This window comes from Colletotrichum graminicola (genome assembly GCF_000149035.1).
Source record: "Colletotrichum graminicola M1.001 genomic scaffold supercont1.20, whole genome shotgun sequence".
NCBI classification, from domain to species: Eukaryota; Fungi; Ascomycota; class Sordariomycetes; order Glomerellales; family Glomerellaceae; genus Colletotrichum; species Colletotrichum graminicola.
The window spans coordinates 191,519-217,417 of record NW_007361024.1 but is presented as its reverse complement, the minus strand read 5'-3'; the positions used below and the strand labels follow the sequence as shown (position 1 = coordinate 217,417).

Here is a 25,899-nt window from a genome sequence, read left to right as displayed (position 1 = left end):
CCGTGGACTATAGAGGTCTGGCGGTGGTGGCCGTAGGACGCGCTCTTCGGGTCGGCAACTCGCTCGGCTATACCGCCAAGGCCAGAGCGGGAGTGGGCGTGGTTGTGTGCCCGCGGCGAAGTGAGGCTCGAGCCGGAAAGGGGTGGCAACGGGCTCAAGAGCTTTTCGATGGAGGATTCGCGCGAGTGGGCGACAGAGCGAGGCAGCGGAGGATAGGGATGGGGTTCGAGGGCGGCGGGCCTAAGGGTTCGGTCCCAATCGATGTCCTCTTCGTCTTCTTCGTCGAGGGTGGTGACGGATCGCGGGGAGAACTTTAACGGGTCCTGCAAAAGATCAGGCAGCGTCGTCTGGGACGGAGCTGGCAAACGAGACGACGTCTTATGGTCAGTTACAGGATTTCCCCTCTCTTGTGAAACGGCAGGCAGGGCAAAGGAACGGAGACGGGGTGGAGGATTGGATGCGTAAGGCGTTTTGAAGGTGCACAGATATATGATCTGGCACACACCAGCGCAAGACCAGGCCGGGAGAAAAGTTGCGACGAAGACGAGGAATAGGCAAGATGGGAGAAGGGGGGGGGGGGGCACAAAACTGGCAGGGCGCGACGCTAAGCCCAGGGCCGACGAGTAAAGAGAGAGACGGAGCACGGCACAGCAACGATCAACGGAAACCGGAGCTGGAGCTGGAGCGGTGCAACAAGTCAGGCCTAGGGCAGAGCGAAACGGCAAGGGCTTTGTGTCTGTGGGTTTGTTTATGAGTGTAGTGTAATGCGGTAGCGCGCGCGTGGAGGCAGATAAGGTAAGGCGGTGGTGATAGGAATAGCAACGGTGGTGTAGCAAACTTCAAGCTAGCAGGCGTCGGACGAGGCGAGGCGGGAGACCAGGCCATAACTACGGCAGGACAGGGAGAGACGGGACGAGTCGCGACGAATAGATAGGAAGAGACGAGGGCAGCGAGCGCATCAGCATGTGTGCGGCATCCCGTCGTACGTCAGTTGCGCGCGCGCAGACGGCAAGGGACGGCAAGGCAGGGAGGGGGGGGGGAGGGGGCAGGAAGTCCAGACGGACGATGAAAGACATCTCATCCCGTCCGTCCAGTGTGTGTATATGTCTGGACATGTGCCGTAAGGCCTATGCGAAACCGCAAACTGACACTCACCCATTGTTGCGTTGAATCGAGTCCCATGTTCCGGGTCCTTACGCCATTCGGGTGATTTCGTGCACCTTGGGCGGTGGCCGCCACGAGCAATCAATCCGAGGAGGATGGGAGGGGATCGAGTTGGAGGGAAATAAGCGGCGGTGGCGGGAGAGCTTGGAAGATGGAGGATCGGATTCGGAATTGGGCCGTATTTTGTGGTGGTGTCGATGGTTGGTGGGAGAGTTTGTTTTAGTTCAATGATGAAGATGGGAGAAAGGGGGACCAAGAGAAAGCAGGTTGACAACAAGAGGGCAAAGACAGGTAAGTAAAGAAAGCAGTCGAATCAATAAATTCGCGTTGATCAATAAAAGCACCCAACTCCAGAATTACGGTCCATCTGTCCATCCATCAATCAATCAATCAATCAATCAGTCGAGTCGGCCGGAGCAAAGCACCAGCCTCCCTCTCTCTCGCCCCTGGTCGTTGGCCACCCAGTACCGCAAAAGCCAACCAGCAAAACCCGTCAATAACCAAGCAAGGTTAATACAATAAGTAAGAATATAATAATACCAATGGCTGGATTATGTGGTAATTCTGCGGGCTGTTCTGGTCCTCTGGAACGGTACCGGGCCTGCGAGAAGGGCACGAAGATGGTCGCCATTGGCCGTTGGAACATTGGACCAGGGGTGCAAAAGAAGCATGAGTTATATCACTGGGGTGTGTGCCCTTCGTTAGATAGTTTGGATGTCTATAAAGTACCTCACACGTTTAAACTCTTGGTAAGGTACCTTGATGTTGTTTATGCCTAAGGTATCTAGGTAGGTAGGTAGGAATCCGAACTCCGACCTGCCACACGCCCCGTAACCTCCTTCCTCTTTATTGATCTCTCATCGACCGTCCACCACCACCACCAACCACACGGTTCAACCTTTCTCTGCCCTGGCGGTTCAATTAACCCCAATTTGACCCCTCAATGCATTGGGGTGCCTTGAGTGCCGGGACGTGTCGTATCGACCCATCCCTGAGTACTCGTACGAACCCGCAAGCACGATCGGGTTCTGTGCTGGTCCTAGTCATGCTTTCTCTCTCTCTGCTCCTGATCCTCAGCCACTGCTGCCCAAGACACAACCAGCGACGAGATGACGCACGCAGGCCCTGATATCAACATCTACGCTGCTCATTCAGGATCTGTATCTTACGGCGTGTTGCAAGGCTCTTCCGCGCTCCGTTGCTGGGCCTATCATCATTGATCCGCAGCGATCTGCCAGAGGGATTTACCGTCCTCCAGAAACGACCTCGACATGGAGTCGGTACCTATAAAGTCAGCGTACATGAACTATTACGCCAACCATTAGCCTGTCACAAGCGGATGCGCCTACGTGTCTTGCGATGTGGCTTTATGATGCATACTCCAGGGTCCTTATCCCCGAATCACCAAAGACTACCACCTCTTTTTCGTCTTTTTTTTTTCTTCTTCTGGATGGCATGCGCTGGGGCGACATGGGTCAGTATGCAAGGGCCGCAGCCAATCACTCGTCCCCAACGGCTGAAAAGTATGTATGAGGATCGCGCTCAAGGGGAGCCGAGCATTCGTCCCTGGGGGTTATGATCCCCCTCGCTCGCTAGGAATGGAGGCCCATCTAATCCAGCTGAGCCGTTCGTTGCCTCTGCGAACGCCCATCACCTTCCGAGAGGTTTGCTTGTTCTGCCGACCGCAGGCGAAGATTGAAAAGGAAGCGTGTTTCGTCGACATCAGCCAAATGAATGGACAGTCTGGAGCCAACGACGTCACTCATTGGTCTGGCGAAGCCCCGACAGCAATGGCAAAAGGGCCGCAACTTCTTGACTGAGGGCAGGAAAAGACGTGGTATATGCAGGCCGGCCATTGCGATTGTCCGCTGCACACAAGGGTTATAATATCCGGGCAATGCCAATCCCGGCCTCTGCCTCGAAACGGCACCCGACCTGTTCTGGGCGAGACCGGGTTTCCGGCTACGACAGGGAGTGTAGCTGGATATGTCTTTTTGTCTTGACCTACGGATGCCTCCCACTGATCAGTATGCTAGCTCTTACTCAGCTTCATTTGCATGCATGCCAGCGCAAGTACCGTCACAACGTTGACGACTACTCCGGTTTATCGATATGCCCTCCTATTACGAGTGTCCCGGCTGTCCTACAGGAACGGCATCGTGCCATCCCGGCGGCTACCGGTGATTGAGGTGATACGTGACGGATTTCGTACAGAACCAACACCGATGGGGATGTGGTTCGCGTGAAGATTTGAGTGGATATCTGACACGGAATATTGGTCAAAGTCCGAGACTGAAAATACAGTGACACCTGCACCAGCCCACCGAGGATCATGGGAATAGCGGACCTTCGGAAGGGCCCGGTGCGCCGTGGTGCCCTCTTCCCGTCGGCTCCACTGGGCGGACGGAATGACGGTGGGCGAAAGCCGGCCGAGTATCAGAGTAGCCCCCGCGCCTGGGCAGATGGGTATGTAGGTAATATGTCGGGGGGTGTTTCCGGCAGTGTGCTGTGCGTATTCGTGTTCGCCAAAGTTAGCCCCCATGACGGATGACTCATATAGTGTCGTGCCTCGGCGTCAATCACAAGCGAGCCCGCTGAGTGGACGATCGGTTGTGTCGCAAGCATTTGCAAAGAAGTCAAGAGAAGCAAGCAAGCGTTGAGAAGCAGTGCGGGTGTGGTCGCATTGCTAGGCCGAATGCCGTGTAGCGACGGCGACTGGTTTGTGGCCAAAAGTGTGGCTGTCATGGATAATGTTGCGGCCCCAGGATGGCCCGCGATGGTCAGGATGGTTTCCCTTGCGAGGAGCCCGAGGAGACGGGCAACCGCGGAATGGGCCAGCGCAATGCGCACGTTCAACAACCGCAGGTAGGTAGCTCGAGGACATGATACAGGGCGCAAGCGTCCGGCTGTGAGAGTGTCCGTGGCAATGCAACCAAGGGCTGGCCGCATGAAGCTGTGGACTGGCATGGTGGGTAATGTCTTCGTTGTCGGTCGTCTTGCAACCCAATCGACGTCGGGTTGACTATCCCCATCAGGGTGTGTACGGGTATCTTTGCTGGTCCCTGGTAATCGAGCGAGAGGCAGTCAGGCCTCATCCTTGATGCTCCTACTATGCTAGGCAGATAGCACTTGACTCGAATCGATGCGCATCAGCCTGCCCTTCCTTTCTTTACTTATTTACTTACGAGTACAGTAAAGAAAAATACAACAAGAAGACACCGTGGAGGCCCGGATTCTGAAGAGCTGCTTCGCCAACCCCGACCGATTCTGGTCAGTCCTGCGACGGCGCAGGCTTTTAAAAGAACAAGATATGTTGAATTGCCGACGCTAAGCCCAGGATACATAGTAGGAGGTAGGTAGGTAGGTAGGTAGGTAGTGTCGAGGCCCACTTCTACGGAAGGCCCCAAAGACCGTAGAGACAGAATGCCCCACGCTGACTGGTTGGCCCATCTTGGAGTCTGACTAAGCTACCATGCGAGACGGACGGACGGACGGACAATGTATCTGTTTACCCAAGTAAGGTCAGTGACGAAGGGAGAGAGATACGGCGGAGGGAAAGCGATGGGAAGCCGAAATGTGCGGTATTCGCTTTCGATTCCCAACGGACCTACCTGACCTGTTCCTATTTGCTTGCGGCGCGAGAAACATGCCGTGGTAGATAGATACACACAATACTAGGTATAACACAATGATGGCGGAAATTCGCCCAGTTCCAATTCCAGTTCCGGTCCTAGGCTTGCGGCTTCTCGAGCTTCTTTATCGCACTCCCGTTCTGCAGCCCCGACCGTTTGTGTCCTCACTTGGTACCTATGTATTGACTCACTCACCCACTCATGGTCCCGTCCCCTGTCTCTCGCTGGCTTCTGCAACGTACAAACCAGCCTCTCTCTGCCCTTCCTCTCTCTGCCCTTCCGCTCTCTTGTCTCTCCTCTCTCTTCTCTCCCTCTCCTTCGTTCATGCCTAAGATCGCCGGCTGCGTTTGGAGTGGCTTCTCTGTTTAGATTTGTAGGTTTGCTATGTTTCTTTCGAGAACTTGCTACACCTGAGTCAGACTACCTTCACTGGTGCGGCGTCCTCGCAAAGCCCGGTACGTCCACCCCGCTTGGTTTGCCCCGAGCGTATCCGTACTCTGTGTACTCCTTACGGTATACCCCTACCTAATGGGTGTATCCACCTGTACGCTATCTGTTCCCGTCCCACCCCAGTGTACTTTTGAGTTAGGTTCAAACATGTTGCGCTGCGACTAGAGAAACATGGAAGAAGAGAAAAAAAAAAAAAAGCCAGGCTGGCGGTTCCCAGTGTCCTCCGAATCTCGGGATTTATTCTGTCTCCTTGTTCCCGCTTACCCCAGTATTAATATCTTTTTTTTTAATTCCCTCTCTCTCTTCCACTCCTATGCACTGGCCAATTGTCGAACCACCCCCCCACTGATCTCATGTGAACACGATTACAGTATCCTATCTACACGCTCCGAAGCTTGGATTTCTCCGATTTGCCCCAATAACGGCCTTCCCGCGGCTGTTAGATCACCCCGAGTCCCCGTTCAGGCACATACACGGCTGGCCACACGGCAATCCCGCTAGTCATTATTTGTCCCTCCTCGACCGCTGAGAATCAATCTCTCCTTTGTTTTTCTTTCCTCCTTTTTTAGACAACCGTCACCTTTCGCAACCCCCCCCCCTTTACCTCGGTTCCCCTTGCGCAGCACTTCGGAATACCGCTGCTTCTGAGTCGCAACCCTTTCCCGAGCAGCCCAGTTGAGTCCGACGGCCCAACATGGCAGAACTCGACACTCTAGATATCGTCGTTCTGGCCGTCATCCTGCTGGGTACGGCCGCCTACTTCACAAAGGGCAAATACTGGGGTGTGGTCAAAGACCCCTACGCCAACGCCCTCGCCAACGGAAATGGAGCCAAGGCTGGTAAGACGAGAAACATACTGGAGAAGATGGACGAGTCGGGCAAGAACTGCATCATCTTCTATGGATCCCAAACTGGTACTGCCGAGGACTACGCCTCGAGGCTCGCAAAGGAGGGCAAGAGCCGCTTCGGTCTCGAGACCATGGTTGCCGACCTGGAGGACTACGACTACGACAACCTCGACTCCATTCCAAGCGACAAGGTCGTCATGTTCGTCCTTGCCACCTACGGCGAGGGCGAGCCCACCGACAACGCCGTCGACTTCTACGAGTTCATCACCGGCGACGACGTATCCTTCTCCGGCGACAACGACCCTCCTCTGAGTAACCTTAACTTTGTCGCTTTTGGCCTCGGTAACAACACCTATGAGCACTACAACTCGATGGTCCGCAACGTCACAAAGGCGCTCGTGAAGCTCGGCGCGAACAAGATCGGCGAGGCTGGCGAGGGCGACGACGGCGCCGGCACCATGGAGGAGGACTTTTTGGCCTGGAAGGACCCCATGTGGGCTGCCCTCGCCGAGAAGATGGGTCTGGAGGAGCGTGAGGCCGTCTACGAGCCCACCTTCAACATTATCGAGCGCGAGGGCCTCGATGCCTCCTCCCCCGAGGTCTACCTCGGAGAGCCCAACAAGATGCATCTCGAAGGCACCGCCAAGGGTCCTTTCAATGCCCACAACCCTTACATCGCCCCCATTGCCGAATCCAAGGAACTCTTCAACGTCAAGGACCGTAACTGCCTGCACATGGAGGTCGACATCAGCGGATCCAACCTGTCCTACCAGACCGGCGACCACATCGCCATCTGGCCCACGAACCCCGGCGAAGAGGTCGACCGCTTCCTGGACCTCATCGGACTCTCGGACAAGAGGCACTCCGTCATCAGCGTCAAGGCCCTCGAGCCCACCGCTAAGGTTCCTTTCCCCACGCCCACCACCTACGACGCCATTATCCGCTACCATCTCGAGATCTGCGCCCCCGTCTCCCGCCAGTTCGTTTCCACCCTCGCCGCCTTCGCCCCCAGCGAGGACATCAAGGCCAAGATGGTCAAGCTCGGTGGTGATAAGGATCTCTTCTCCGAGAAGATTGGTGCTCACTACTTCAACATTGCCCGTTTCCTGCACTCCGTTAGCGGCGGCCAAAAGTGGACCAACATTCCATTCTCCGCTTGGATCGAGGGTCTAACGAAGCTTCAACCCCGCTACTACTCCATTTCCTCCTCCTCCCTGGTCCAGCCCAAGAAGATCTCCATCACCGCCGTCGTCGAGAACCAGACGATCGCCGGCCGCGACGACCCCTTCCGCGGCGTCGCCACCCACTACCTCTTGGCCCTCAAGCAGAAGCAGAACAACGACCCTGAACCGAGCGCCTTTGGCATGACCTACGAGATCACCGGCCCCAGGAACAAGTACGACGGCGTCCACGTCCCCGTCCACGTCCGCCACTCCAACTTCAAGCTGCCCTCCGATCCCTCCAAGCCTATTATCTGTATCGGTCCCGGCACCGGTGTCGCTCCTTTCCGCGGCTTCATTCAGGAGAGGGCCAAGCTCGCCCGCGAAGGAGACGATGTTGGCCGGACGATTCTCTTCTTCGGATGCCGCAAGTCAACCGAGGACTTTTTGTACAAGGATGAGTGGGAGGTAAGAGAACCATCCCCCCCCCCTTCCCCCCCGCTTTTCCACGATCAAGAACCAGAAGCTGACCCTTTTCAAAGCAATACAAGAAGGACCTCGGCGACAAATTCGAGCTCATCACCGCCTTCTCCCGCGAGGGCCCTAAAAAGGTCTACGTCCAGCACCTCCTCAAGGAGCGCTCCGAGGAGATCAACAAGCTGCTCGAGAAGAAGGCGTACTTCTATGTGTGTGGCGATGCCGCCAACATGGCCCGCGAAGTCACCGCCGTTCTCGCTCAGATCCTGTCGGAGCAGCGCGGCATCTCGGAGGCCAAGGCCGAGGAGGTTGTCAAGAACATGAGAGCGGCGAACCAGTACCAGGTACGTTGGCGCCCCAGCTCAGTTGACTGCGCTAAGCCACGAGTGCTTGCTAACGATGACTCTAGGAGGACGTCTGGTCATAGACTTGGCCTTGGTCGCAATAGGCGAGGATTGCAAAGAACCAACAAATCGATGCGATTGGGGACAGCTGCGTCACGTTACGCGAAGTCGAGTCGGCGGGGAACGTGCGCACATCGTCTATATCAGCATGAGACGGCGTATGTCATGTGCATATTGGAACGGGGCGGACCAGAGTAATATCTCGTCGATGGGGTCTTTGGCCCCGGCCCGCCCTACCTCCCTCTCTTCAAGCGTTCTGTCCACCTCCGGAGCGGCAGACGTGTTCGAGGAGCGGCAAAAGCGGAGCAGGACAAGGAGTGGAGGCCGGGAGTTTATATTTGGTTCCATTTGGCATACCCACCGCTCTTTTGAATTTTACGCTGGTCTTCTCCCTTGGAGTCTGTACCACAGATGCTTCGCTCAGATTATAGACAGTCCTTTTTTATTCATATAAAGCTTTCTCCGCTTCATCTTTTCAATCGCCACGTGTCCTGCGTCGTCCACCAACCTTCCTATCCGGCTAGCTCAAAGCAAAGGGGGAGGCGCGTGCGTGCGTACGCGCGCGAGAGAGATATGGAGAGAGAGAGCGGTCAAGAGAGTGGTGCCTAGTAGGGCCGGCAGGTGCAACAGGTAGCAAAGGTTCGTTCTCCACGGGATATCGCCTCTCACATCCTTCCTCTCCCTTGAACCACTTCCAAAAGAGGGGGTAGCGACGGAGGAAGCCAATCATATCGCGGGGTGCCCATCCCAAGGTCACTGATCACTTGTCAGATTGGAAGGGGGAGGGAGGGGAACCACAACCCGCTGCGTCCGCTGCGTAGGCGCGATGACACGCCTCTGTGCTCTGTGCGTGATTCCTGCTGTCACCCGGTGCATTCAACAGAGAGAGAGAGAAAAAGAGAGAGAGAGAGATTTGGTCGATGCACTGTCGAGTCGTGTGGTGGGAAGAACGAGGGCCACCAACCAGCGTGGCGGAACGTAAACCGGAACAGATGCCACAGCTCCCCCGCAACTGTCCCCTCTGTTCGTACGGGCAGCCCACAGCCAAATTGCGAACACATCGGTGAGTCGAATCGGTGACCGGGGGGCGTTGGTGATGCTGGGGAAGCTCGAGTAATAATCAAATAACCTCTCCAGGTTCCGTGCCGCTCCCCTCTTCCTCGCCCTCCTCTTTCTCCTCAGGTTTGCCTCCAGCGCCACCGTGAAGTTGGGGATCATGGGAGAAGAAACCCCTCTGGCCGGCATGGGTTTATGTCCCCCCTTCCCCCACGCAGAAAACTTCCGATCCCAACCAAGATTGCTCGATCCGATCTGCTGTAGCGTGGGGACGAACATGATGCAAGACCAGGGGGTGGGGAGGGAGGGGAAGCAACAAGCAAACGAGGGGAACCAACACGTCCGGGAATATCAATGTTAGCCAATGGGCAAAACCAGGTGGGCGCCAGAAAAACACACCCCGCGCTGTTCAAGATGGATTTCGTAACGGGTATGGCATCCCTGAGCCGTCGCCTCCTCTTTTTCTTTTCCCCTGAGCCCCGTGTACTCATTGTCTATCCGACCGGGCCCCGTCATCCCCATCGAGAACGCAGAGACTCGGCATTAGAAGCTAACCGCATCTTGGCGGTGGAGGTTCCAAGGAAAGTGTTCGAGACGTGGCAAGTCGCTGAAGCAGGGCGTGAAATGGCACAGAAAAGCGGGCGGGACTGACTGGTCCGCGTTCTTCCGGATCATCGTCCGTGTCTGAGTCCCGATTTGTGTCTTGTTTGTCAGAGGGGGGGGGGGGGGGCTGCTTCATCGACTGATCACTTGTACGTCCGCTTCCTGCCCCCCCTCTTTTTCAATCAAGAGGATTCCCTTATGTAGTTGTGCAGCCGAAGCAGTAGAGGCAGGATATAGCGCGTGATGTGCAGCAACACTCCCCACTCCCGCATTTCGTTGCAGGTTGCCATGACATGCTGGTGATGCCATCTTATTCTCATCTGCAGCTGCAAGATTGACCTCTGCCCCAATCAGGCTGCATCCTGGCAGCCCAAGTCTTATTCACTTGCTTACCGCCACTTTGGACGACGGAGATCCAAAAACGCCTGTCGTCTTGACAGTTGCTTTGCAAAAATGTGGCTGCTCGATTCCGGACACCGCCTGAAGCGAGGGGGTACTTCGCACTGGGCCCTCAATTTCCCGGTGTGTGCCAAAGGATCGGAACATCTGGATTGGCTGCTCGCTACAGTACTGGTTGTTCGGAGGAGCCGACGCGGGTGAAATTAGTGAGAGAAACATGGGAAATAAGGGCAGCAGGACGTGTGGAGGCCCCGATGATACTGCCACATAAAATCTTCAGCCTCCTCAACTCTCTTGCAACCTCGATCCAGGAGGTGTCGCACTCCAATCCGCCGCAAAAGAAACCAGGCCGGTGCCCCTTGTAAATCTTGGAGTCCGCTTCGTCTCATAGTGTAGGTAGATGGAGAGAGACGACGCCATCTCCTTTCAAACGCCCCATGATATTGCTTTTTCCCCCATCGATACTAGCAGGGAAGGAGCATGCTGGCCTTCAATTTGGGGCCAAACGCAGGGCGCCTATTCAACTCGGAAGCACACGTCTGGCTTGTTCCGCGGTACTCTGGGGTGAAGAGATGGCCTGAAGACCTCATGGTTGGACGGATTGCCTGTTTGATGTGTGTGAATGTTGCCATCGGCCCACGGCAGATGGTCGTCCTAAAGAGCTGCTTGTCAACCCTATTTCGAAACCGGCAGACGGAACGTACCCTGGATCACCCTCATGATAGCATGAACATGGACAAGAATCCAGGGATTCGGAACGGCTCGCCTTCCAGGTATTCTTCTGCCATGTGCCTCACAAGTTGGTCTCAGGTACCCGACACGCCATGTCTGGATACTTTGCGCTTCCTCCAACGCCAACGCTCCGGATCACGCCAGCTTCAGGCCATTATGAGATGCAGGCCACATGCTTCATAATCCGAACGCGGCTAGGGTCTGTTTCTTTCTCAAGTGAAAGATTCTCAACAAAAAAACAAAACAAAAAGAAAAGGCAAGAGGCCGATCGCCGTAGAAGAACCGCCTGCGGTCACCAAGCTGCAGATAACTTCCATCCGCCACCAATACCGGAGGGTTCGAGTTGGCTGCTTCGTCTCAGAAGCGGGTTGAACCCTTGATCCCAGGGATCGAGACGGCTAGTGGTCCGCCGGCCAGTGAAGTTCCAGAACATGCGTCCGAGGTGGTGGTGGGTGTCGGGCGTGTCTTCCCAAACCGAGTGTTACAGGCGATGATGCGGTTGCCGGCAGCTATTGGTTCGAAGTAAACACTTGGCTCGGTGGTGATCAACCATGGTTTGCTTGTTGGGCCTCTCCCCCAAGAGAGAGACATCAGACAGCCCGATTTTCTGAATCTCGGCCGGCGAGTTTCCATTCTCGACGCTAACCCTGTCTCAGATATCAGTGGAAAGAAAAGAAACAAGTTGAGTGGATCAGCACTTTATGACAACCACGCTTGGCTGCAGGGCAAAGTAGCGGGCCGCAAAGCAACGGAAGAGAGCAGCCTCCATAAAGACAAGCAGTGTTTCCTCCTCGACCGCCTCATCATCTCCTTATTAGTTCGGAGAATGTTATCCAGATAAGATTTTTTTTCCTTGCCCAATCGATCTTTTTGTGGGTTGAGCGGTTATCCGGTATTATTATGACAAACAGACGGCGCATAGCGGTTACACTCTAATATTGAATTTCCTTGTCAACTTGGGCACTTGCAGCTTCGTTTCTGGGGACATACGTTGAAGAAACGGTTCGACACAGACGCACGTTGCGTATTAATCGCACATACCAGGTCGTTGGAAGAAGCTTCGGCATTGGCTCTGGGCGATATAACGAAAGAGTAGATTTGAATTCTTAACCCACGGTTTGATCAGCTATATTGTTCTAATTTGCAGACACATACTGACACAACTTGCAGACTCTCTTCGTCGTTTTCAGAGATAACACCCAAGCATCACCGGTATCGGTGGTTCAGCGGTTACATAACGACGAACACCAAACTGAATCCTCGCGGATCTATCGGATTGAAAGATCAGGAAGAAACCCCTGGTTCTTCTGCTTGGTTTTGGAACAACGGAACCCAAATAGTTGCCGTTATAACGCAACCAAAGCACTTCCGCGACATCTGGCCCGGAAATAACGTCGTATTATCACGTGTTCCTCGTTATTATCGGTTCAGGGATCGTCGGCCTACTTCATACTACTCTCAATTCGAAGCAGACATAGTTCCGAAGAAGGACTGCACTGCCTGCTCCCTGTTGTTTGTCGCGATAACCTTCCTTCTCGAGAAGAAGCATTGACGCGGCAGAGGACTCTGTACTGCCGAGGAAATATCGATAACGAGGAAACTGTAAAAAAAAGAAAAAGTAACAGCAATTCGGTGACTTGGGTACAGACAGATTTAGGATCATTTCCAAGGTAAGACCGCCTGCTTCTCCTTGCCCTGGCTTCCTAGTGGCGGAAGGAATGGATGGATACTTCAGGGCAAGTTGCTAACACGAGGAAGTAGCAAAGCACAAGTCTAGTTCAAGTGCCCGCAAGGCTTCTCCTCCCCTTCTCAGTTCGACTCAGGCTTGCAGTGCCAAATTCTCATATTCTCCGCCTACATCGTCACCGCGCTTGTTCCTCCCCTCGTTGGCATATCTCCCCCACAGCAAGCATTTTCCAGTCCCTCCTTCCAGCTGTGCCATCAAACCGATTCGAGGCCAAGAAGGAGAGAGAAAGAATTCTGAGGTAATCTCTCCCCTCCCTCCTCTGCCTGTCCTTTATCTACCCCCTTTTACCATCATCTCTTCTCCCTCCTCCGTCCATTCTCTCCACCACAGCATCACCACCACACTTCTTCCACCACACAGTCTCTTCGACTCCGGATTGCTCCCGATAGCTTCTTCCATCTTTTTACTGATCACTCGCTTCTTCACAGAGTCTTTGGTAACAACATTTGCCATTGTTGACGTTGTCCGAGCCCCCCCTCCTGGTTACAAGTCTCTGTTCATCCACGGACAGCAAAGGTGTGTGCAACGACGTTCAGGTCCTGAACCGATAAGCCCCATTTCCAAGATTATTGCCCTCCTTCGAACTTCTTCTGGTCTCTTCCTAGACTCCCCGAGGTTATCTTTCATCTCTCTACCGAGCCTAAAACGTTTCCTTGGGCTCGAAATCCCCCGAGAGCCATCCTACAACCACATGCCCAGTCTCTCTTTCCAACATCTCCTCTACTAGAGAACCCTGGCCACCATCATAGCTATCTGCATTGCGCTCTTCATACGTCCGCAAATTTCGGGCCTTGCCAGCTAATATTCAAGCAGCTTCGTTACGCGGCAGCCCAACGATTCTTCTTCGACCTTGCAAGCCACTGGCCTCGTTTGAGTAGGTCTACAACCTCTGTCCACACTACCCGCAAACTTTATGTACACTCTCTTCATTGCTACTCCGCCTCTTTACCTTGATGTCTTTCCTTTCGATGGGCGCATTTTCTCTCAAAAATGGATCGTTGACAGCCGTTTTCTAGACTTCAGACATGACTATGTCTTATCAGACCCACACCATGGACCCAAAGCACCCCATTGCTTTTGCCGGTGCTGGCAGCCACCATATGCCCGGAAATCACGTCACGCACTTCTCTGAGAATCAATTGCCCGGCATGATGGGCAGCGTTGACAGCTTGAATAGCGCCATTAGCCAGTTCCAAGGCATGACCTTGGGCAACGGCATGTCACACAACGGCAGCGGTATGGGACAGATGGCTGCTGCCCACGCATACATGCTTCCCCAGGACTACATCCTCGCTTCTCATCTGCCCTCTACCATGGGAATGGATCAACTCCCTCAGGGTCCATATGGCCCCGCTGCCGGCGGCTACTTGGCGGCTCCTGGACAATTCAGCCCTTACGTTCCTTACCCAATGATGCCATTCACCCCTGGCCGTGCTGTCAGTGGTAATGCGGCTCTCCAGGACCGCACCAACCGAGGTCGCAATGACCTGCCCGGCCTCGAAAACCGTCGTCATAGTGGTGGCTCTTACACCACCACCGAGTCTGCTCCCACCACTCCTTTCTACAACGGTGGTAGTAAAAACGACAAGGTTCCTCGCGTCGCTGCACTCGATCGTTCGACCTACACCACGCCTTCTCCTCAGCAGGTTGGTGGCAATATCTTTGTTGAACCTGCTGCCAAGCACAGCGTCATCAATATCCCCGTTGACCGCAACTTGGACGAGCTTCTCAAGAAGGATCCCGCTGTACCCAAGGCTGTTCCCGCTGTCTTCACCCCTGCCACGCAGATGAAGACCTTGGACCAAAGCTTGGAGAACCGCATTCCTGGCAACCGCAACGTTTACATTCGTGGTCTTCATCCCACCACTGACGACGATCTCTTGTTTCGTTTCGCAGCCCGCTTTGGCAACGTAGAGACGTCCAAGGCCATCATTGATACATCCACAGGTGCCTGCAAGGGGTTAGTTTAACTTACGCGTTTAGGTGCCTTTTTTGTTTTGCTGATGAGATTTCAGCTTTGGTTTTGCCAAATTCTATGATGCCCGCGACTCTGAAATGTGTATCCGAGGCTTCCATCGTCTGGGCTATGAAGTTGGCTTCGCTCGGGTAAGCGCAGGCCTGGTACTCCACCCTTCTACATGGCTGACGTTTTGAACAGGAATCATTCAACTCTCGCCTCAAGGCCGAGGGTGACGAGGGCTCTACAAACTTGTACATTTCCAACCTTCCCAAGAGTTTGACCGAGAATGTGAGTTTGCTCTACTCATTTGCCTGCCTGGCATCGTTTATACTTGCTGACAACCCCAGGACCTCGGCGATATCTTCAGAGGCTATCACATCATGTCTTCCAAGATCCTTCGTGATAGCATGGGCAATAGCCGTGGTGTTGGTTTCGCTCGGTATGTGGATATGCCGCAATCTCTGGGTAATGGGATTTAACAAGATTGCAGTTTCGAGTCTCGCGACGTGTGCGATGCTGTCATTAAGCAGTTCAACAGCATCCCCATCGGCGAGGAGGGAATGGTGATGAACATCCGTTATGCCGATACTCCTAGCCAGAAGGAGCTCAAACGGGTGACCGCCGAGCGCCGTCAGTTCCGTACCAACGAGTACAACATCGGTGCATACGGCACTCCCCTTGTTGGCATCCAGCCTAACATGTACAACCAGCCGGCCTGGAAGCGTGCCCTGCACGCTACCGTCAACACGTGAGTGTGGTTGAAATTCAAATTTGGATTTGTGGTAACTGATTGTCGCCAGCGGCTACGCACCTCGCTCCATGACTGGCGGTCTTGATCGAATGGGCAAGATGGTCAAGTCTGATGGCTACCAGGCGGGCACTGTTCAGGGAATTCCCCAGTACGGTGACCACCCTCGCCATTGGAGCATTCTTCTTGACTAACTTGCTTGTTCAGGTCACCTGCTGCGAACCCTGTTGCCGACACCGTGTCTGACGACAGCGACGAAGGCGTAACGATCCATGCCGACTCGGCCACCCCCGTCATCGTCAGCACTCAGTCTTCGCCAATTTCGAAAAAGGAGCATAAGTGAACTAGACTTATCAGGAGCATTTGAATCTTCGGGGCAAATCATTGGTCCTTTGTTGCGTGGGATTCGGGGCATTCTGCGTCACAACACATGATAGTATGGTTTTGATCAAGGAACATTTTATGCTCTGAGGTAGTTGATACTCTAGGAGCGCGGAACTCGCATAGGCCAGCTTTAGTTCTTTTTGTACCTTAAGTCAGCTTTTTGGGAGGCACGAAATCCTCACGGCGTTATTTCATTCTTTGCCACAAATTCACAACGTTGTCTGTTGAGAACAACTTTTGCAAGTCCTATCAAGTACACTGAGCGTTGCACCTCGGGTTAATGCAGCAATTACGCCATAGCTGCACCATGGCGTGTAAACGGAAGTGCTGTAGGATGATAGCGAAGAGTTCATCATGTCATCATATCTATTGATGGCTTATGCACCGTCTGCTACTGCTAGTCTCGAAAACTTTTGGGTATCAATGTCATCGTTTTCCTTGCCACTCTTTGATGCATCCTCTCCCTCTCTGCTTGCTGATGGCTCAGTAGGTGCCTCGTCGACAACTGAACCCTCGCTTTCTTCCTCGTCGTCTTCTTCGGAGCCATATTCTTCGTCCTCATCGCCGCCAGGTTCACCTTCATCGCCCTTGGTTGCAGCTTGCTCCTGGATGGCCTTTTCCAGGTCCTTGGCCATCTTTTTTGTGAAACCTGAGGCCTCCAATGTTGCATCGATTCTTTTGGCGCCGCCCTTACCAACCGTCTTCTTGGCGTCCTTGTAGAACGGTCCTGGGGTTGTGCTGGTGAAGTGAAATCGCTTTTCAAAGAAGCGCTTGATGCAGTTGACGTCCCGATCAAAATACATTTCTGCGTTTTGGTGATCCATCGAAATCATTTGCGGGAAGTCAATGACTACCGGAATCAACTTAATGACCTCTTCCTCTCCTTCATCCGTTTTTGTGGTGGACGTCTCCTCCTTAATGAGAATGTTGAACTCGTTGTAATCGCCGTGGATGAGTCCATGCTTGGCCAAGCGGAGGAGCAAGTCGATCAGCTCGGAATAGAGGGCGGCGGGGTCTGGAATTGAGGAGATTTGGCGTAGGGGAAACGAGTCGATAAACGACATGACGATGGTGTGCCTGTTCTGGGCGATGGGTTCGGGGACGGGGAAACCCTCCTCTTTGAGAGCCTTCATAAACGCAAATTCTTTCATTGCCGCGAGCCTTGAGAGATACATCCACGACCCGGACTGCTTGTTCTTGAGGTAGTCTCGGTTCGACTTGACCGTCCGGAAGGAAATTCGGCCCAGTCTGTGGATTTTGAGGATACACTGCACACCTCTCTCGTCGGCCACCATGACTATATCGCTCTCCTTGCCGACGCCGACTCTGCTGCCGACGCTATATACTTCCTTACGCGTCGAGTACGTGTGCATCGCGAGGTAGTCAAGACCGCCATAGGTGAGACGGTAACCATCGTACTTAGCCTCCTTGACCTTGGCGATGAGGCCAACCTTGGCGAGATTCGAGATGGACCGGTGGACGCCGCTTGTGCCGCCGCGTAGACGCGAAAGTTTCTCAATGAGGGGCGTCGGGACCAATTCGTGGTTTTTGGTGCCTTGTTCGACCTGAGGACATGTAAGTGGGCTGGAGGGGTCATGGAGGGGTAAGGAGTCGAACCGCTGCGAGGACGCGCCAGTCCTCCGCGGCCAAGTGGCGCAGTGCTTTTGTATCCAAATGCATTTTGAGACGTTTCGATCGCTATAGCAGAGGTTTGCGAAGTCGGGCTAACGTCAGTTTCCTTTACTTTGTCGGTGGCAGAAATCTACGACTTCGATGATGAACTTCATCAACCCCACACCTACTGGAAAAGTTGGTGGGAGGACCATCCATCGATAAGGCAGCGCCAAATGGTTGGAGCATGCGGGTCACCGCCTTCCAAATATGGAACAGATGCTGCTTGGGCCCACATGGCCCGGAGCTTTCATTTTCCCGAAACCGTTTGCAGGCGGCAAGGCGCTCGCGTAACCGGGGAGCTTCGACTCGTTGCTTAGCTTTACAAAGCTACCACTATCTTCCATCCCTCACGATTCGAACCACCCGCGAACCTATCCTCTCCATCCGCATACCATCGATCCGATTTCCCTTTCCTGACGAGCTACAGAAACATCCGCGCTCATTCTTGACCGAAATCTCGAGGACGCACATACCCCGCAAAGAGTCCACACACATACGTCAAGATGGCGCAGGACAGCGAGAAGCCTACCGCTGCCGACAAGGGCAAGGGAAAGGCCGTGGAGGACAACAAGAAGGAAAAGCCCCAAACCAACGGCAAGAAGGAGGATGAGAAGATTATCGACTGTGAGAGACGTTTTGGACATAATCGGGAGAGTGGAGGGGCTAACTATTTGCAGCCGCGGAGGAGCTCAGCGAGGAGGACCAACAGCTGAAGAACGAGCTGGACATGCTCGTCGAGCGCCTGACGGTGTGTTGCACCACATTGCCATCTTTTACATCGATGTCTAGACACTGATCATTCGCTACAGGAATCCGATGCGTCCCTCTACAAGCCAGCCCTGGAGGCCATGAAGACCTTCATCAAGACCTCGACCTCGTCGATGACGGCCGTGCCCAAGCCCCTCAAATTCCTCAGACCACACTACGAGACGATGACGAAACTGCATGAGGAGTGGCCGGCGGGCGAGAACAAGACTTCGCTCGCAGACGTCTTGTCAGTAATCGGTATGACGTATTCTGACGAAGACCGACAAGACACTCTCAAGTATCGCCTCCTGGCACCCTCATCTGATATTGGTTCGTGGGGCCACGAGTACACCCGGCACTTGGCCTTGGAGATTGGCGAGGTCTATGGAAAACGGATAAATGCCGACGAGCCAACAAAGGACTTGGTCGACCTGGCCCTGATCCTCATCCCGCTGTTCCTGCAGAGCAATGCCGAGGCCGATGCCGTGGATCTGATGAGCGAGCTTGAGATCATCGACCAGATCCCGAATTACCTCGACGAGAACACCTATGGTCGCGTGTGCCTGTACATGGTGAGCATGGTCAACCTGCTCACCTATCCCGACAACGAACTTTTCCTCAAGACGGCACACGACATCTACCTGACATACAAGGAGTACGCCCTGGCAATGACGCTTGCCATCCGCCTAAACGACATTGAGCTCATCAAGGCCGACTTCGAGAAAGCCGAGGACCCGGCTCTGAAGAAGCAGCTTGCCTTCCTGATTGCGCGGCAGCGCATCGTCCTGGACGTACCCGCCAACGATGCTGACTCTCAAGCGATTGTCGAATGCTTGTCGAACCTTAAGTTGTCCGACCACTTCAAGGCCCTTGGCAAGGAGCTCAACATTCTGGACCCCAAGACGACCGAGGACATTTACAAGAGCCATCTGGAGAGCAGTCGCGTTGCGGGCATGACCAACCTTGACTCGGCTCGCCACAACTTGGCGGCTGCCTTTGTCAACGCATTCGTCAACGCCGGTTTTGGCAACGACAAGATGATGTTGGTGGAGCAGGATAAGGAGAGCTGGGTGTGGAAGACCAAGGGCGACGGCATGATGTCGACTGTCGCTTCTCTGGGTACTCTGCTTCTTTGGGATGTTGAGGCTGGCCTGGATAAGATCGACAAGTACACATACGCCGCGGAGCCCGAGATTCTGGCCGGCTCGATGCTTGCTATTGGCATCATGAACTCTGGGGCCCGTGTCGACTCTGAGCCCGCCTTGGCTCTGCTGGGCGACGAGGATAAACTCAACCACAAGAATCCTCTCGTGAGGACGGCCAGCATAATGGGTCTTGGTCTTTCCTATGCCGGATCGAACAACGAGCTCCTCTTGGAGCTGCTGTTGCCCATCATCACTGACTCTTCTCAGGAGATGCAAATCTCTGCCATGGCTGCTCTGTCGTGCGGCCTCATTTTTGTTGGGTCCTCGAACCCTGAAATCAGCGAGGCCATCGTCACCACTCTGCTTGACGACGAGCGCAAGAACCAGCTCACCGACAAGTGGACTCGTTTCCTGGCTCTCGGTCTCGGTCTGCTCTTCTTCGGTCGTCAGGAGGAGGTGGACGTGATTCTGGAGACCCTGAAGGCCGTGGACCACCCGATGGCGAAGCCGACGGCTGTACTGGCCGAGATTTGCGCCTGGGCCGGTACTGGCGCCGTTCTGAAGATCCAGGAGCTCCTGCACATCTGCAACGAGCACATTGAGGACTCGGACGAGAAGAAGGGCGACGAACTCCTCCAATCCTACGCTGTGATTGGCATTGCTCTTGTGGCTATGGGAGAGGAGGTCGGCCAGGAGATGGTTCTTCGGCAGTTCGGTCACCTCATGCACTACGGCGAGCCTAACATCAGGAGAGCGGTGCCGCTGGCCATGGGCCTGATCAGCCCCAGCAACCCCCAGATGAAGGTCTACGACACGCTGTCGAGATACTCGCACGACAACGATAACGAGGTGGCCATCAACGCCATCTTCGCCATGGGTCTTTTGGGCGCAGGCACGAACAATGCCAGACTGGCTCAGCTGCTCAGACAGCTGGCCAGCTTCTACCACCGCGACCAGGAGTCCCTCTTCATGGTGCGGATTGCGCAGGGGTTGCTGCACATGGGCAAGGGAACGATGTCGGTCAACCCATTCCACACGGACCGCAACGTCCTCTCGCGCGTGTCAACGGGTGGTTTGTTGGCGGTGCTGGTTGCTATGATCGACGCCAAGCAGTTCATCACGTCCAACTCACACTACCTGCTCTACTTCCTGGTGACAGCGATGCACCCCCGCTTCTTGGTGACATTGGACGAGGACCTGAAGCCTCTGAAGGTGAACGTCCGCGTCGGTCAGGCAGTGGATGTCGTAGGCCAGGCGGGTCGCCCCAAGACCATCACTGGCTGGCAGACACAGAGCACGCCAGTTGTTCTGGCGTACGGCGAGCGTGCCGAGCTTGAGGACGAGCAGTACATCAGCTTGAACAGCACACTAGAGGGCCTGGTCATTCTCAAGAAGGTAAGTGTTGGGTGAAGACTTGTCATAACGACACTGAATGGTGCTGACTGTGAACAGAATCCTGACTGGGAGGAGGACAAATAGATGGCTTTGGGGGTATTGGGGGGGGGGGGGGGGGGATCGTAGGTTCAGCTTTGAGACTGGGACACGATATACTGTATAGTAATTCTACGTCTATGAGTGGCATTCGGTATGGCATCCGACACGACAGATGGGATCCCACATGAATAGACGGATCAGCTAGTGCAATGAAAAGGCGTTCAAGTTTGTTACGACGGTTCCAGTGCATCGCCATATCCAAAGTTTTGATGGATGGCTCGTGACGAATAGTTTTGGTAGATGGGCGGTGAGATAGGCTCGGTTCAGCGAAGGGTAGTTAAAGATGGCAACAGAGGGGTAATCTTGACCCAACGACGTTCGTCTTGCCCCACATGGAAAATGTTGCTGGTACGAGCAGGCATGTCTTTAACCCCAACGTGTCCAAGGACAGGAGTTGGATATTGAAAAAGTCGGTGTCATATAGGCGAGCCGAGGCATGTCAAGAACAAGGTGGCATATTTGCAAAGATAGCATCGAGATAGTGGCCCTGTTAGATAGACACTGGGCGAGAAAGAAAGACGTCTTTGCTTGTACGTAATGGATGTCAAACCGGCCATGACGGGATGTTGCTTGTAGCGCGAGGGACGGGGATGATTGCAACATGACATGGGGCCACTGGATATGCGAGGGGCCCCCGCGGTCTCGGCCTCCCCCCTCTTCCACCACACCTAATGCTGATGAAGGTTGTAGTGTAGTCATGGAAGGGCGCGGCGACACGGAGGTCGCCCGGGATCCCGGTCGCCACGGCAGAACTGGAGGAGGTCGGCCGCCTGTCCTGGCTGGCATGTATGGTGCAGAATTGGAGGTATGTTCGTTCGTCCGTAAGTCTAGCCAGGAACGGCTTAAGCGAAGGACCCTTGGAAAGGAGCTTCGTTCCACTTCCATTCGTTCTTGCATGCACCGGTCCACAGGATGCGCCTCTATTTCCGTATTTCTAGATGTTTTCTTGTTCTTCTTCTCCTTTTTTCTTTTCTTTTCCTTTCTACTGATGGCCTTACTCTCCAGCTTGTGACTCGGGAAACCTGTACCTACACCAACCGGTCTCGCATCTTGGAAGGTGTTGGAGTCGCCGATGATACACCGGTCTCGGCACACCGCACACATTCTCCACAGCATTGACCACAACGTTGACTCACGTCAGATCCGGGATACGCAGTGCCGGAACAAGAGTAGATCATTCGATAGCGTAACCTCGCGAGTTTCAGACGCTATTGCTGTCGATCTTTGGACAGTCGGAAAGTGGAACAAGGCTCGATCAGCCCCGAACCTCGATCCAAGACAGTGACCTATCTGGGTTTCGCTGATTGTATTGCAACTTACATCAACATAACACAACTGGTCTGTGGCACAAAACCGACACCATGGGCGACGATCGCAGCATTCCTATCAAGGCGTCTTCGAGCCACGACTTTGTCACCCAGCTCAGCTCCTCGTTCCGCGTCGGTACACCACGGGCACAGGAAATATTGGCCAGGGATCTGGCAGAGTGCTCAGACGAGGAACCGCCTGACGAGAACGACGACGATGCTATCGGCTCCGTCTCCCAGTCCGAATCAGAAGAGGGTCCTCTCTTCTACCGGCGGCCTAGCGGTGTTGCCTTTGGCACCTCTCGGCCCGTCATGAACCCCCAGACACACGCAGTCGAAGAACAGCCGGTTCTCACCAGGGTCGAGAAGAAGCAGTCGCGCGACGCAGAGCGGAGTCTTCTCCGGGATAACCACATCCTACCGCCCAAGAACCCGAGGACGGACCATGAGCCATTCTACCGCCGCGCCTACAGACGCCTGTTCAGCACCAAAGTTCCGCTCGAGCCTCACGACGAGGAGGCGCCGCAGGTGGTCGTCTGCAGGCCCACCGAATCGACACCTCTGCTGTCTGGTACTGCCCCGGCATCAGGCGCTGATGGCCACGAGCACCTCAACGAGCAGTGGGATGCGGCAGTCGCAATGGACCAGCTCCGCACCACCTGGCAGCGCGAGACCAAGACCATTGTCCAGTATGCCAGCCCGCTCATCGTCACCTTCATGCTGCAATACTCGATCAACGTAGTCGCCATCTTTGCGGTCGGACGCATCGGCAAGATGGAGCTTGGCGCCGTGAGCCTGGCTTCCATGACGGCCACCATCACTGCCTACGCGCCTTTCCAGGGACTCGCGACGAGCCTCGACACCCTCTGCGCGCAGGCGTACGGTTCAGGTCACCGCCATCTCGTCGGGCTCCAGTTCCAGCGCATGACGTACTTCATGCTCATGTGTTTTGTCCCTATCGCCGTTTTGTGGTTCTTTGCCGAGGCAGTGCTGAGCCTGATCATCCCGGAGCCCGAATCGGCGCGGCTAGCGGGACAGTACCTGCGGGTGATGATCCTGGGCGGGCCGGCCTTTATCTGCTTCGAAGGCGGGAAGCGGTTCGTGCAGGCGCAGGGTCTATTCCAGGCGACAACGTGGGTTCTCCTGATCGCGGCACCCATCAACATCTTTCTGAACTGGCTGTTTGTCTGGAGGTTGGGATGGGGCTTCGTCGGGGCTCCAGCCGCCGCCGTCTGCACGCAGAACCTTTTACCGCTGCTGCTGTTCCTCTACGTGCGCTTCGTCAACGGGTACCAATGCTGGGGCGGTTTCAGCAAGCGTGCTTTCACCAACTTGGGCCCCATGCTTCGCCTGGCGCTGCCGGGCATGGTCATGATCGAGGCCGAATACATGGCCTTTGAGGTCCTCACTTTGCTCTCAAGCCACTTTGGACCGTCGTATCTCGCGGCGCAGAGTGTCGTGTTCACGCTGTGTGCCATTACCTACCAGATTCCATTCCCTGTGAGTATCGCAGCGTCGACACGAATCGCCAACCTCATTGGTGCCGGGTTGGTGGACGCAGCCAAGACTACTGGCAAAGTGGTAAGCTTGCCTTGGCGCTTTTCGTTTCGGATGCCGGGGGAAGCCCCGGTTCCAGGAATAGCATGTATCTGGAAGAGACGCTGACCGGTTCGATAGGCGTTCGTTGCGGCACTGATTGTGGGCATCTTCAACGTCATCTTGTTTAGCAGCTTCCGGTTCCACCTGCCGCGACTGTTCACCAGCGACGAGGAGGTCATCGCCATCGTGGCCGACGTGCTCCCGCTGTGCGCGATGATGCAGGTATTCGACGGCCTCAGCGCAGGAGCCCACGGGCTACTTCGCGGCATCGGCCGCCCGTCTATTGGCGGGTATGCCACCATTTCGGTGTACTACTTCATTGCTCTCCCTCTGTCTTTTGGGACGGCGTTCGGCCTGGGGTGGAAGCTCAAGGGCCTGTGGCTGGGTGTCACGATTGGGCTTGCGTTGTAAGTATCAAGTCCCCTCCCTTGAAACACCGATTCTCGAAAGTTGCCGAAGATGGGATGAGAGAGGAGGGGCAAGAGATACATATGCGGATCTCGACTGACTTTTGACAGGGTCTCATTGATTGAATATTCGTTTGTGTACTTTAGCGACTGGCACAAGGCGGCCAAGGAGGCAGACGCGAGGAACCAGGCCGAGTAAAGCAAGACATCTTGGCTGGTGTTTTCTTTACGATGCGTCACCTGCAGGGATATTCACTTTGTCTGGGTACGAGAGTTATGGTTTAATGCCGGTTGCTAAAAAGTATACATTGAAGTATACCTGCGCGCATGAATGCATATAGCAAAAAAGGCGCATGCAGGAACATTGCGTTTACTTATATTGGATAGTGCCATATCGCATCTGAGAACGTCTGTATCACGGCTTTTGTTCTTTTGTTTACTTTTCGTCTCGACATATGCGTCGAAGGCACGACGACATGACACGATACGTAAGGCGGCTTCTCGACCTGTTCATGCCAGAAAAGGCAATCGACGACATGCCACCGAACATGTCTTGTGACGTTGTACAAAATGCCCGCCCAGACGGGGACGGACGTCTGTGCCCCCCCTTCCATCGCAATGATGTTTTTCTTGCATGTCAAGGACCGTCTAGTGGCCAAAGCAGCACGAAACAAATACCTAATCCCATTGTGGTCCATCGTGGTGGGTGGGGGAGCGGAGAGATTGGGGGACAGCGACAATAATACTCCGTAGCGGCAAGCAGATAACCAATCTTACCTAATACTATGTACGATAGTATGCGGCCGAAGTTTATGACCCCTGTTAGGTAACTAACGTTTACCCCCCTACACAGGACTTCACTTTTGGTGAATATTCCCCCCCTATTATGATATCAGCTGTGGGGGGTAACATCATAGGGGTCATTAACTTCCCCCTGCCACCCTGTACAATGTATGAGCGGACACTCAGACAGCATCCCCGGGGGGAGGCCCAATGGGGTGAGCAGGGGTGTGAGTGGAGCTGCATTTTCCAATGTGGTCGCGCGTTGGAGCTTGTGGTCTTTTTTTGTTTTCGCCGCCTTTCGGCGACTCACCAGAAACCCCCTCCATCCCATAAAATCCTCGTCCAGAAGACGCTTCGCGTTCGCATCCTACACTCTCGTAATCCCGCACCTTTTTACGAAACGGGAGCAGCTCCAGTTCGGCTCCCAAAGTTTTGGAACGTTTCTTAGGTATATTTACTTATAAAGGTAGGGCTGCCAACCCCATTGCGCGCGCGCTCGCAATTTTACCCACTGCAACCAGCAACACCGAACACAGTAGATTAGGCATTGAGGTTGGAGGCTGACACCGTGACCGACGCAGAGAGAGACCAGACGAGCAACAGACATGGCGACCACTACGACGACGACCACCACGAGCAACGAGGCCATCACGGCCGAGTCTATCCTGCGCCTCTTCCCCGACATCGACACCAGCACCGAGGCCCTCACCGGTCACGACGCCGAGCAGATCCGCCTCATGGATGAGGTCTGCATCGTGCTGGATGAGAACGACAAGCCCATCGGCAGCGCCAGCAAGAAGGCTTGTAAGTGCTCCCCCCCCCCCCGGTAAGTTGAGTCACCAGGACCCAAGTATTACCTCCCAATAGGGTATTGCTTGAATGTTCGTGTTAAAACACTGTGGGGCTCAGGACATAGCAAATACTCGTGCGCAATGCGTGACGCGGGATGAACCCAGTAAAGCAGAGAGGGTTAACGGCG

At 54.6% G+C, this 25,899-nt stretch overlaps 6 protein-coding genes across 6 annotated transcripts in view; 5 read left to right on the top strand and 1 right to left on the bottom strand.

Moving 5' to 3' along the window:
• Positions 1–5,940: 5,940 nt before the first annotated feature.
• On the top strand, positions 5,941–8,158 carry GLRG_05734 (FAD binding domain-containing protein; the record flags this gene model as incomplete). The annotated part of the gene is made up of 3 exons (XM_008096419.1): positions 5,941–7,722; positions 7,797–8,075; positions 8,141–8,158. 3 exons carry the CDS (start codon positions 5,941–5,943, stop codon positions 8,156–8,158), a joined length of 2,079 nt encoding a protein of 692 aa, XP_008094610.1.
• A 5,539-nt stretch (positions 8,159–13,697) lies between these two features.
• On the top strand, positions 13,698–15,723 carry GLRG_05733 (RNA recognition domain-containing protein; the record flags this gene model as incomplete). Its single annotated transcript, XM_008096418.1, has 7 exons — positions 13,698–14,632; positions 14,688–14,778; positions 14,831–14,920; positions 14,980–15,071; positions 15,123–15,380; positions 15,433–15,531; positions 15,588–15,723. The coding sequence occupies 7 exons, from the start codon at positions 13,698–13,700 to the stop codon at positions 15,721–15,723; spliced, it is 1,701 nt and encodes a 566-aa protein (XP_008094609.1).
• A 418-nt stretch (positions 15,724–16,141) lies between these two features.
• Positions 16,142–17,444, bottom strand: GLRG_05732 (RIO1 family protein; the record flags this gene model as incomplete). Its single annotated transcript, XM_008096417.1, has 2 exons — positions 16,142–17,329; positions 17,382–17,444. 2 exons carry the CDS (start codon positions 17,442–17,444, stop codon positions 16,142–16,144), a joined length of 1,251 nt encoding a protein of 416 aa, XP_008094608.1.
• A 497-nt stretch (positions 17,445–17,941) lies between these two features.
• On the top strand, positions 17,942–20,809 carry GLRG_05731 (proteasome/cyclosome; the record flags this gene model as incomplete). The annotated part of the gene is made up of 4 exons (XM_008096416.1): positions 17,942–18,062; positions 18,116–18,186; positions 18,248–20,725; positions 20,783–20,809. 4 exons carry the CDS (start codon positions 17,942–17,944, stop codon positions 20,807–20,809), a joined length of 2,697 nt encoding a protein of 898 aa, XP_008094607.1.
• Positions 20,810–22,185: 1,376 nt separating this feature from the next.
• GLRG_05730 (MATE efflux family protein) lies at positions 22,186–24,336 on the top strand (the record flags this gene model as incomplete). The annotated part of the gene is made up of 3 exons (XM_008096415.1): positions 22,186–23,712; positions 23,809–24,137; positions 24,249–24,336. The coding sequence occupies 3 exons, from the start codon at positions 22,186–22,188 to the stop codon at positions 24,334–24,336; spliced, it is 1,944 nt and encodes a 647-aa protein (XP_008094606.1).
• Positions 24,337–25,525: 1,189 nt separating this feature from the next.
• Positions 25,526–25,899, top strand: part of GLRG_05729 (isopentenyl-diphosphate delta-isomerase) — a gene marked incomplete at both ends in the record, with an annotated part of 1,799 nt that continues 1,425 nt past the window's right edge. The window contains one exon of the mRNA XM_008096414.1: positions 25,526–25,724. Within this exon, the coding sequence (XP_008094605.1) occupies positions 25,526–25,724 (199 nt within the window). The remainder of the gene's footprint in view (positions 25,725–25,899) is intronic.